This window comes from Vanessa tameamea, chromosome Z, assembly GCF_037043105.1.
Source record: "Vanessa tameamea isolate UH-Manoa-2023 chromosome Z, ilVanTame1 primary haplotype, whole genome shotgun sequence".
Lineage (NCBI taxonomy): Eukaryota > Metazoa > Arthropoda > Insecta > Lepidoptera > Nymphalidae > Vanessa > Vanessa tameamea.
In genome coordinates, this window is record NC_087341.1 from 8122481 (window position 1) to 8135827 (window position 13347).

The window sequence follows — 13347 nt, forward strand, 5'->3', positions numbered from 1 at the left end:
TACATTTACGAGTATGCTTGATACCGCGTTGTGAAGGCATGTTCCCCGATGTTCGTGGTACGATTGTCAAAATACTGATTTAAATCGCAATTATGTAAAACATAAATTGTATAAAGATACAATTTACTTCTCATACATAAAAATGGCGACTGTACGAATACAAAAAAGATATAGATATATATATATATATGCCGTAGTCTATTTAGGAAACATTTTTAAGACCTACGATTCCTTAGTACATTATTGTGGTGTATTACAATTCTCAGCCATGTTGAACTAGAGGCATCTAAATGATTTCATTACAGAACATTAACTTTAGATACTATTATTTATACACTTAAATATAATTAACTATAGTATTATACATCATCTTCGCGGATAAATCTTCTAAATAAGAGCGAGCAGCAGAAAAGGGTATCGTCGGAGCGAAAAAACGGGCAGACTGACTAAGCGTCTTTGATTTACAACTTTTAAATTTAATCAAAATTAATACAAATTAAAACCTATGTGTATTAAATTTTGGTACTACATAAAATGGTATTATATCAATTTAAAATCGATATATGAATTATGTTAGAAACATGAAAATCGGTATTTAGGTTTCTGTTCATTGGTTAAGGCAGTTGTTAAAGCTTTTCTTAAAAACCTTCACCAAATGGGATGAAATTTTAAATGCAAGTTTGAATAGAAAATTTTGAATTCAACACCTGCGACGGTAAAATTTTAGGTGTGAAGTTAGCATCTCTAAAATAAACTTCAGTTCTTTTGGCATCCAACATAGTTCAACAGTTGTTTGTAGATAAGTTTTAACAATATTTCCGTTTGATTCGAATATAATATCTCGCCTTGAAAAATGAGAGCTTCCAGACCTGGAAAGAATAAAACGGTAACGTCTCTAAAAGGTAACATAATTATATTTCTATATGACTCGTGTATTGATCGCGACATTACACTTTAACAATATATTATTTAGTATATTAATACTTTATTATTATTACTAGTAAGATAGCCGCGTTTAAATTACATGTTTGATTTAGGACTTACACGATAATATGTTAATATGTACTACCTCATATTATCCTTTTTGTGTTAATAAAAAGTTTGCTCAGAAGAAAATGCATTTCGTACGCTATTTTCTGAACCTATAAAAATAAAAAATGTATAAACGAATAAGGAAAAAGATAAAATGTTAAAATTCTTATCCTCAACGTGCATCAGACTTCATATTATTTTAACGGCATATAACCAACGCTTTATGGAATCGTTAACCTAATATAATATTAACTTCAGAAACAAACAAGTAACTTTGCCAGTTCCTACTCTACTAATATTACACTGTGTACATAAACCAAATAAATCTTCTAAGACAATCAATAAATAACAAATACTTACACGGTAAACGTTATATTTAAAAAAGGTAAATTATGAGAATAATAATTGATAAACGGAAACAGTGAGTGATTGACTCGTGTTATAAAAAAGAGAACTGGACTAACACTAGTGTTTAATAGCATCAGGGATGTTATGGATATAAAATGGGAATACCGATATATGAATAATATTTTACCGGTTTCAGATACGGTTACGGATACGAAATGATTTTAGATTATCCGATTGTTTCAGACAGTTTCAGTTACGAATATAAGATTATTTAGAAATTTACGAAGTAACAATTTGACTTTATTTGTAGTAGTCTACAAATAGAGTCAAATTGTTTATTTGACTTTATTTGTAGACTTCTACCAAGTAGTAGTCTACTTGGTAGAAATAATAATCTGATTATATCATCAGAGAAAAATACAAATAACCTAACAAGAGAATTTGCTCTCTATAAGTAAAATACATGCAAAAACAAAATTATAATAAACAAAATTTTTATCAAATTCGTTTACGAATAGATTTTAATTTCGGATATCCGATAGTTTAGTTTTCGATAGTTTCCGATATTTGCGCTTAACGGCTCTAGTGGCTGAACCGGCATTACGTGATTAGAATAAGTTATACACAATAATTTAAGTTTACGTTACGTTAGCGTGTATTCAGTGGTGAAGTAGTTTTTGAACTTTGACCTTATTTCAATGAAACGGAACGGATTAAATTTGATCTTCAATACGACTCTTTTCTTTAAAACCCTTTTAATTTTCTATCTGTTACTTATTAAGTAAATTTAGTAGGTACTGGGTTAACCGCGTTTTTAAATATAGATATAGGACATTTGGACGTACAGACACAAAATTTAGTACTTAAAAATTTAATACTTTTATGTTTGAATGCACAATCTTCGGCTAAGATTCGCCTATTTTAGCCGAATCCATCTTGCTTGGACCATCATGCTATTTCTTTTATGAATTCGTTCGTTGTTTTTAATTAAAATGTATTACTTTTTAAAAAGAGCTATATAAAGAACTAGAGAAGTTTGGGCAAGCATTTCGCATTTGTCGGTTTTCTTTTTAACCAGGAATCAAGTATAGCTTCGTCAGATGTATTCGTTCATAACGCATCTTAATAAATTATAATATATCAAATTATAGCTTATATCTAAACACCATACGAGCGGTACTAAGTAAGAATTATGCAGATCGGATCTTAAATAAAGGGTTTTATAATCTTTAAATGTAAAGTTATATCTTTATTTGTTTTGTATATAAAAATGAGAGACATTTATATTAGCAAACCCGGTCGAGAGTCTGTATTATGTGAAATTCAAAAAATTTCATTGATCACTAAAAAGCAATCTGTAGGCGCATTGTACGCAGCGTAATGAAACTAATAAACTACGCAACGTATTTTATCGTTACGTTTTAATAGCACAGTTTTCGGCACGGCTATAAAAATAATCCAATTTTAAAGGGCCTAGTGCATAATAATAGTCTAAACAGATTGAAGATGCCCCTGATTATTAGGCCAACTCTATGATATTTATTATTTCATTATTGCCACAAATGTAATTGTAGCAAGTATCAAATTTATTTTGCAAATAGAAAAGCACGCAAATTGATTATTTTTTTTCAGTGTTAACACACCCATATAAGTAAAGCTTATGTTTAAATTGTGTTAAAAATAACCTGACATCTAATATCCCGATTTATACCTTCAGTATACAGAGGTTCATTGAAATATTTAAAAGCACATAAATATTCGGTATTAGTAAGTTAGGGCTCGAACTAAAAATACTTTATATCGATGAAACCGTTTCGATGAGGCCTTCCGCGTCTATAGATCATACCTTGTTACTGCGTCGTAATTATTTCATTAGTTGAATATAAAACCATACCATGGATACTCTCATTTTTTAAATGGAGTATTTATTTAACTAACAAAAATTGCTGCTAATATATCAAATTGTTTTAAAACAATTTCACTATTTAATTACACTAATACTAAAATCAAATACTTAGTTGCATCAGTTGCATGTTTGTAAAAAAAATAATTATAACGTTTTTGTGCCAATGAAAAATAAAGTCTTTGTTTGTATTGCGTTTTACAAATTAACTAAATACAATTGTAAAACTTATTGTATTAGAACATAGTCGCATAAGGAATATAATTTGTTCTAATTTTTGGTATACTTTTATCAAAATTATTGAAATATTGATAAATTTTTTTCTAACACAAATGAAGAACTAATTGAATGTGAAGCTTTAATTTCCGTTCAAATATCTGCATAAGAAACAAATTGCATCTATTCATTTATTATATCTATTAAACAAATGTTTAGATATTTTATATGTAGAATAACATTACTTATTATGACTTATCATTATTCGAATATCGATTATATAAAAAAATATTATAAATATTCAAAGATCAGATTATAGTAAACAAATATATATTCGTAGTACGTTGCATGTTTGGCTTGGATAGCCATTTGCGCAAGATTCACAAAACGTTTGGGATTACGCCAATTAACGAATGATCGAAGACCGAGAAGGATCAAACATAAGTATTATCAAAACACACTGCAAAATAAAACGCACATAAAGTTTATTCGAACATTAACTAATACTTTTAGGTCTTATATTATTTTTAATGGGGTAATGGATTAAATAATGCGATGTATTTTTTCTTTAAACTATGAAATCAATAATAAAAGCGAAATAATATAGCTAAACAGCCGCTAAGCCAAATTAATTGATATAGGTACTCGTATTATAGTAGGGACAAAGTTATTGCGCTAAGTGACTTAACTTTAATTTATAATTAAAATGACGATTCAAATGTACTTGTAAAAGCCTACTTGGTCGTATATTGTTTATCGAACTAGGATCTGTACACACCAATTTTTAGAGCTTTAGTAAAGTTGTGTTGATACTTTATGTTTAAAGGCATTAAGTCACCGGTCTAGTACGTTTCCATTATAAGCAAAATGTTAAATTAACATCGCACGAAATGTCACAGTGTTAGTTACTTACAATTAAAAAAAATCAACAATATTGTTTCTGGAAAATATTTTTTAAATATATCCCTTGTTTTAAATAAACTACATCAATATGGAATAATAACTTCTGGCTCTGTGCTGAAAATCTGGGAGCTCGAAGCATCGTTCGGGTTTTATGACGAAGATATACGATTGTATAGTACAGATACATCAATTTGATGTCGGTATATTCACAATATTATCGACTATTTAGGTTTTAGTTTAAGTGACTCCGCTTGCCTCCTTCCTGGGGCAAGATAATTACGTAAATTCATTTTTGTTCTCAGCCTAGCAAATACAATTCCATATTATTATTTTTTATAAATTAAATCGGTATTTTAAAAATGGTAATGAATAAAGTATATTATTCTCTACAATAAACCAAAGTATGGGATTAGTATTCGCTGATATTGAAACTTCATAGTTGAACTGTGTATAATAAAGTTTAATTAGTATAAATCAAGAGTCCGCTCTTTCGCTCAGTGGCAAAATTTGGGGGCGAAAAATTTGATTGGTGATTTTTTTTAGTAACAGTGAATCGAAAAAAAATCAACGTTTAAAAACTTTTCAACGTTTGAATTTAACTTAATTCTTCACGAGAATTAAATTTTTAAAAAAAAACCTTATTCAGTTTTTCGTGATTCACAGGGAACAGGGGGTGGCATTTGTGACCTAGGCCCGCAAATAAATAACTAATCATACTACAATTCCGCACCGTCGTCATATCTAGTAATAAAACTTTAAAAAATATATTATTGGCAATAATATGTAACATTGCGTTGGCTGGCTTTGTACGGCGTACCTAGTGCGTGTATCGCTCGGCGCGTTATTATGTTGCATAAATCGATTTTTTATATCCAAACCATGGTTCGTGGAACGTCGGAGCAGTAGTTAGTATAAAAATAATGGATATATTAGATTGGCACTCTGCAAGAAAACCCTTATAATATTCATATGAGAATATCCACACGTTGGTCTATCTATCGAATTCTTATGAGAAAAGTGAAATACTACTTATTTGATGTTCCTACATAGCCTTCATTAACAAATAACAAGATAGGAATAACAAGATAGTCATACCCGTTTAGCGAATCTATATACCATCTACTATCTATTCCATGTATATATTTGCAGATAGGAAGTATATACAATGTGTACTATTATTAATCTTGGCGGTAATCTCACATTGAAACTTTAAGGAAGACATTCTGTTGTCGCCTAAAGTGACAAAAATAAATTATTATTAATATTTAAATGCAGTATACAGATTTATTTTTATAAAACAAAAATATTGCGTAACATGTCGTAAATTACCGTAGAATGTTGTGTCTAAATTAAAAATCACAAAAAAAAGTCAATGAATTGTAATATTAGAGCAAGATAGTAAGAATCTATAAAAATCTTAAAACTGAATGACCTCTACGTGAAACGCCTCAGGGTGAAGTGTAAATAGTCACTATCTTGGACATATGACATATAGCCGCGTTTATTTTTATTGAGTTACAGATGAAAAAACATTTTCAGTTTTATTTTTTTAAGTAGGCAGCGTTAATAATTGCTTTACGAATCTCACTAGAACTAGAACTATTCGCTAATAAATATTTAGCTCATCAATACCGTGTATTAATGACTTTATAACTTTACTACAACACGTTAACGTATACCTACCTAACATGAAAGTAAAAAGTTGAATCTTTACGATTTCATAACGAAAATAAAATCTTATAAATTACGAACGTATTTTAATTAAATTAAATAAAAATGATAATTAAATCAATGAATGATATGTTACGAAGACAAACTAAGAAGCTTTCGTGTACATAGGCTTTAACACGAATTACAAGCTAGCTTAATAGTTGCGCCCGCGCCTTTGCTCAAAAATAAGCCAACTGAAAATTATACCACCCCTATTAGGTACATATTCATAATTTGGCAACGAAAATGATTACATACTAATTTACTAGTAGATTTTTTAATTATTATATAAAAAAAAAATTAAATACTCTCCAATGATTAATATATTGTCAAGGTATTTATTTATACATTTAGATCACATCGCATTTTTATATTATTCATAAGTTCACTTAGATGAAATGTGTCGTTATCAAAGTTTTAATTTTTTTTTTTCAGTTACATATGCTTTTAGGCCTTCTTAATCTAAAGTTCGATACAGAAAGCACACATATAAAAAAACATGTAATATATTTTAGTTTCTTTTTTCTATATCGGCACTATTATCATTCCGAAATTCATATTAACAAAAGTAAGATTCCATTAATGAGCCTTAAAATACGTATTGTCTCATGCCCCTGTAGCCTTGTCGATGTAGCTACAAAGTATTAATAACGAAAAAATATATATCAAATCGTAAGGGTCACTACATGCAACTGACAAAAATGTATTATACCGATTAAAAAGTCGTAATTAACAAAGTGGTAACGTAACATCCTTCACAATGAATAAACACTGATCACTGAACTGCTACTCTACGTACGGACGCAAATTACGCAGCACCCATGGAACACCGCAAAACTCTTGGCCGATGATGATTGCCACCCACAAATACCTGTTGTAGATCGATGAACTCGACCGCACGAGGGGTTTCCCTGCTGCATCACCCTTGCAACAATTGCTGCCCATGGCGGGAGCGCATCTCGTTTCGAATCGAGTTCGCGATAGACAAGCGCGTACTGCGCGAAGCACAAGATATTTTTGTAAAAGCGATGCTAGCGCCGTTATTTGTTTACTATGAAATTCAGGCAAAATTAATATTTTAATCTCGCTAAGATAATTACTTCATACATTATACAACTCAACGCAACTGCTGTATTAATCATTAAAATAGGGTTATGTTAATCTTGGTCAGAAGTATTTTAAATTTCACGAGTTAATTGATTTATATATCGAAATACATCGAGGTTCCTGAAAAAAAATTCTGTAAAGCGGTTCACGTTTACTTTCAGTACAAACTTTACACTAGGTGGCGCTAGAAGAACGTAATTCGAAACATTGATTCTTATTAGTAATTTGTAGTAGGTATCAAAAGATGGCGCTGCAACCAAATAATCAAATAAAGACTTGATAACCTCATATTTATTTTTGGTAAAAGATATATACATATCAACTACATAATAATACGAGACCATTTATGAATATATATTTATATTTAATTCAAAAATATTGTTTATGCTAATTGGAATTACAAATTATTTATAAAGTATTGAAAAAATAAATATGTGTCATTCAATAATAATCACAGTTACTTAGAACAATAAACAAATATTATAAAAAAATCCGTACCGTATTATGCGTGCAAGAACCGCGTGTGTTCATCTATTTTATTAGGAAAATGTTCGACTAATTTATTTAAATTATTTTAATACCCTCCATAATGGTAGTGCAAAAATGTTCAACCATTTTCAATGTTCACATATCAAAACTTTGATTCATCATCATTTAATTATTCTTCTATAAAGAAAACTACACACATAAATTATAAGAAATTGAATACAAGAAAGTTTTTGATAATATTAATCACGATTAATGAGAAAAATATTTCAGTGACTCATTAGGTAGTATGCAATTAATGTTCATACAGGTTTATTACTAATATTACTATACAGCCTTAACATAACTACGCAAAACACCTACTTATTCGACTTACACTTGACCGAATTTTATTTTTTACTCAGGCACATTTTCCAGACACGGCCGTTTAATAGTTTCATAGCTTTGCAACATCCCATCTTAACCGATATCGAGCAGATGATACGCTTGCTACTCGATGAACGAATGCCGTGTGTCGAGTGTCCGACACATTTGCTTCCTGGTCTGCATTTATACATCGACATATGAAAAACAAACAACGCTTGCCGGCGCGACGCAAGCGCCGGGCGAGAGTCGCTATGCACTCTATCTATTAGAGTTATGTCTCATTATTGCAGTGCTGAACTTTTCCGCTGCGTTCCATACGTGTTAAAAATGCTAAATTTTAATCTTCAGCTGACTTTCAACAAAATATTTTCTTAAATACATTTAAATTTAAACATCTGAACGTACAAGCTCGTATTTACGAGTGGGGGAAATAGGGCCAGAAATAGAACGTACCATTCAAATTCAAAAGGTGGTGAACCGGAGGGCAGTGGGACGACGAGGCTAGCGTCGCTGCCGGGGGCCGCCCTGAGGATTTGAGGGCCAGTGGTGGAAAACGATGGGGGCTCCATGGGCTCCAGTCCTCTCGGCCCGCGCGCGCCACACCGTGTGCGCGCGCACACTCCCGCCCGTTCACTTTCTATAAATAATACGAAAAAATGTAACACGCGCGGAGCAAATTTCGTACGACGCGAATATTTCGCTAATATCACCTCTGTCACCTAACTTAACTGATTCATACTATACTGTATAGTTATATACGTATATATGCATGATCGGTATTTCATAATTTGAATAAATAAAGTTTTCTAATAAAAAGTAACTTGTTAACAACTTTCATTATTAAGATGGGATATTAATATAAAAAAACGAAGCAGTTACATTTAATATATTTATTCGTCAAACAAACTACAATACTCAATTATAACTATAAGAGAACATGAATTCAATTAACGACTAGATTATTAAATTTCAGGGCCAAAACAAAAACATATTTCATTTAATGTCTATACTTTAAAATTTTTATTCCATCAGTGGTCCGAATCTAAATTAAACGTAATGAGTAGTTTTTAAATTTTTTAACAAATTTAACAAAATGTTAGCACAAGTTCATGACTTTTGTTTAAGGAATAAATTTTCGGTTCAAATATTTGCTAGTATAGTTTTGTTATTGGTCATGGATATTTAATAAAAATTGAGCAAAACCCCAGGCGATTGCTAGTAACATTAAAATTATTTTGAGACTCAAATGACTAAAATGACGCTGCATTAGATATTGTACAAAATATTGCTACATGTACTCGATTCCACTGAAGTTTTATTTTATTAACAAAGTTTTTATTAAAAATATGTTCGTTTCGGAATAATTTAATAAAAAGTAATTTGAAAGAAAAAAAACAAATTTACATTATCGAAGTTTTCAAGTGGAATGTGTATGGATGAGTAATGTGATGTAAAATTATACTTATTATTAATAATAATAGAATCGTTGTCAATTAAGTAAATTCATTCGTAAGATAAACATAAAGTGGACGGTTTTCGAATAAAAAAACTTTTAAAAAGGTACTCTTGGAATCGAATGCGTCTTTCATTTTAAGCGTTAAAATATTTTCAACTTTTTCTGATATTTGATGAAAAGTACATTAATTGTACCCCCTGAAAATATTCCTATAAATATGTGTATATATACGTTATGTATTTTAAATAGGCAATTATGCTTTTTAAAAAATGGATCATCAGTCTTAAAAGATTATTTTTTAGACAAAACTATTTGTTTTCTAGGCGGTCCAAAATTCTCCATCTATTAAGTTTTGGTGATTTGAAAATAGACTCATCACTATGAACATTTTTCTTGATCATTTAAACAGACAATTTAGTCTCTCTACTTGCACAATGTCTTTAAATAAATATTTTTTTCTTAGACATTTCTTATTCTTTATTTTAAATGAGATACTTGACTTTATTATGGTTAATCAATATTAATTTAAGTATAAAAGTTAATAATTACTTTAAATAGTATTTTATCATCAAACTGTATCATTTTACCGATTTATGAGAATTCGTATAGGGCTGGATAAAATTAAATCATACGAACCCGTATTGACCTTAAGAAAAAAAAAATAATTAAAACTTTCGGACTAGTGACAGATATCACTTACATATACATCTAGTAGTTGTACAATAACATTAAAACACATAGTAATAATAAAACTAAAATTATAATATCGCCTGTGCTATAAAACATAGTTTAAGCACAATAAAAATTGAGCCCTGAAGGAGTATTTGTATATTTAAAACTAGGGAATACATCAATATTATTTTCACAACATAGAAACTACAAATCGAGAGGATACCGATAATAATATTTTCTTTATCTTCTAAGAGTTCTAAGAATCTTAATAATTTTAAATATTATCCGTATCCTTCCGTCACATAGACGATCAATTACCTAAACAACAATTTCAACTAACTTCTACGTAACATTAGTAAACACCAAGTTATATTTGTTTCATAAATATCGACGTGAGGTTATATTTAATGTGGTAGTTGTAATCGTTAAGTACATTTTAAAGATCGATTGTTCGCTTGTATACGTCTGGGAAAGATTGCCAAATTGTGTTGTTACAATTCACATCTATAAGTACGAAACCAGCTGACACTCAACATTAGATATATTTGGATATCCCAGATCCGATGTCAGTTTCCATGGATATCGTGTATTTTTATCTATTTTGTTCGTAAAACAACGAACTTTTTTTATATATTTTAATCACAAATTTTGTAATATTACCAGATTTTATTCCTGCATATATTTAAGGCATTATATGTAACCTCACTCTGATATTAAATAGACATTTAATAAATACATATATGATATTATAAGAAAATTTACTGGTCGAAATTTCATCTAAGAGCGGAATATTAATAGAAATAGAGTAAAGTTACATCAAAAAGTCTAAATTACGTGCAGTCTATATATTTAACTCTACATACAATCAGATGAGTATAAACACATAGAATTGTAAAATATAGCGTCAAGAATTATGGTATTACTTCGTAGTATCCCATACCGTGAAGATATCCTATATTCGATTCGATCCATGATGGTAACCGGTAGTGTTATCATAATATACACTCAAACACGTGTCTACAAAACATCATTGCAACTGAGATACGAGCATTAAAATTAATTAGCATTCTAGATTTTTGCGTATCTCGCAAATTATTGTTATTTAATTTTATTACTCGCCGACTGTCAAGTTACGATATCTTTCAACCTTTTTAAGTTTATAACTTGTTATTGAATAATCGATGATTCGACAATGGTGCTCGATCGTGTTCGGTTTGCTTTTAATGAATTTAATTGTATTCTTATTTTTTTTTATATCTAAAATATAATAAAAAATATTCTTCAATGGCTATAGACAGCCAAATAATACGAGCCATTAGATTTTTTTTTATACACCGTATTGTAACCGAGCACCCTTTGCAACTCTTTTTAAAAAGTAAAAATGAGATTACATGAAAAGGAAATAGTCTCTTAAGTCTTAAGCATAAACCCACTTATTATTAAAAAAAATATTCTCAATTCGGGTACGATCAGTTCCTCATTTTATTTAAGTATAATATAATATAAGAATATGCTGCGGAAGTAGAGAAAAATATTTTTAAGGGCGAACTTCGTAAATGCTCTTGCTTTAGTACGGTTCAGTTTAAACATCTTCATTGACGGTCAACCGACAACCAAGGACCAACGCATGAATCGCATTTTAAAATATTATTTTTTACTTTCGCAGGTTCACCTGACGAGATTTTTATTAACTTGGTTTTTTAAACAAAAATATTAAATAATAATGAGATAATGTTACATTTGCTCCCCCTACCCCCTTTTTATTAAATTCTTATTAATTTAATTTGTATAAGTATTTTTTTTTTAATTTACACCTGAAAACTAATTTGGCGCTATTAAATAAAAATATAATATAGAAAAATTATATTCCATAGAATATAAAAATGTTAACAAAGACAAATCTGGATTTTTTTTTTTCTTAAGACAATGTCATTATGTATTTCCAAATACATTAAAGCCAAATTAGAGCCCCTAAATAGATTTTTTTAAAAAGTATAATTAAATCATAGCCTTTTTTTATATTTTTATATTTTTTATATAAAAAAATTAAGGAAATGAAAATATATAAAATGCACACTGTTAAAGTTCTACTCCTGGACAAAAGCCTACTCTTCTCTAAGGAGAAGGATTCGGAACTAGGGTGAACACGACGCTACTCCAGTCAGTACCAGTATTACTACCAGTAAGCGGAGACACAAACTCATAACTACTCTAGAACAAGCATGCATGTTAAACGCGATCGAATTCTTAAGTAGATCGGATCTACTCACTTCAAATTTTTATAAAAAAGTTCGAATCTATAATATTCGATCGCGATAAATCGAAAATAATAAGGCGAATACGGACAAGTATCTTCTTATATTTACAACATTTTCATTAGTAACCCATAGCATTGCCTCTCTAACCACTGAATATCATAATTTAATTTCGATGTCCATATCGAACGTCAATAAAAAAAAAGTTTACCGAAACACAATGCTCTTGTCCGTATCGCGTATATTACTATATTATGTACAGCCTACAGTATAATTTCCAAAGCCATAAGAATATAATTTTTCCCATAAACACCTATATCGCAGATATAATCACCATCTATTTCCTCCGTCTCATCACAACATACCATTCTAGTCCGTACAATTGAACGAACTAAACTGGAATATGTTCACGACTATAATTATATTCATGCAGCAAATATCTTATAAAAATATTTACGTTACATTAAATACCTATATAAGCATCATAAAATATGAGCATCGTTAAATATTTTTGTAAATAAACTTTGTATTTACAAAAATATTTAACGTAGACTACTTCTAAAATTTCAAGCAAAGTGTGATATAATATTTAAAAAATTAGAACTTTACTTTTTTGGTTATTATTTTTAGTATTAAAGCATTAAGGAACAAAAGGTCAATAATACTATAAATCATGAAATTATAAAAAATATCACCTAAGTTTTAGGCCTGCTAAAACAATAAAATAAAATTACTTACACGCTAAAATGTTTAGGTCATTTTGCATGCGTGTAATATAAAAACATACAGGCAAACGAGCAAAAATGATTTCACATTAACAAAAAAAAATGTATCGAAACCTTAAGCCTTGTCAAACTTACCCTGTGGTGCATGAAAAAATCGATAGCAACCCA

The 13347-nt window shown here is 29.6% G+C and overlaps 1 protein-coding gene across 2 annotated transcripts in view; it reads right to left on the minus strand.

Moving 5' to 3' along the window:
* Nucleotides 1-8691, minus strand: part of LOC113401140 (muscle M-line assembly protein unc-89-like) — a 42785-nt gene extending 34094 nt beyond the window's left edge. The window contains exon 1 of one of the 2 annotated variants that reach the window (XM_064220380.1): nucleotides 8525-8691. In XM_064220380.1, the coding sequence (XP_064076450.1) occupies nucleotides 8525-8640 (116 nt within the window). In that variant the 5' untranslated portion in view covers nucleotides 8641-8691. Of the gene's footprint in view, nucleotides 1-6983; nucleotides 7114-8524 lie in introns of those variants that run through there. The other variant, XM_064220381.1, reaches the window with a different exon arrangement.
* Nucleotides 8692-13347: the final 4656 nt, after the last annotated feature.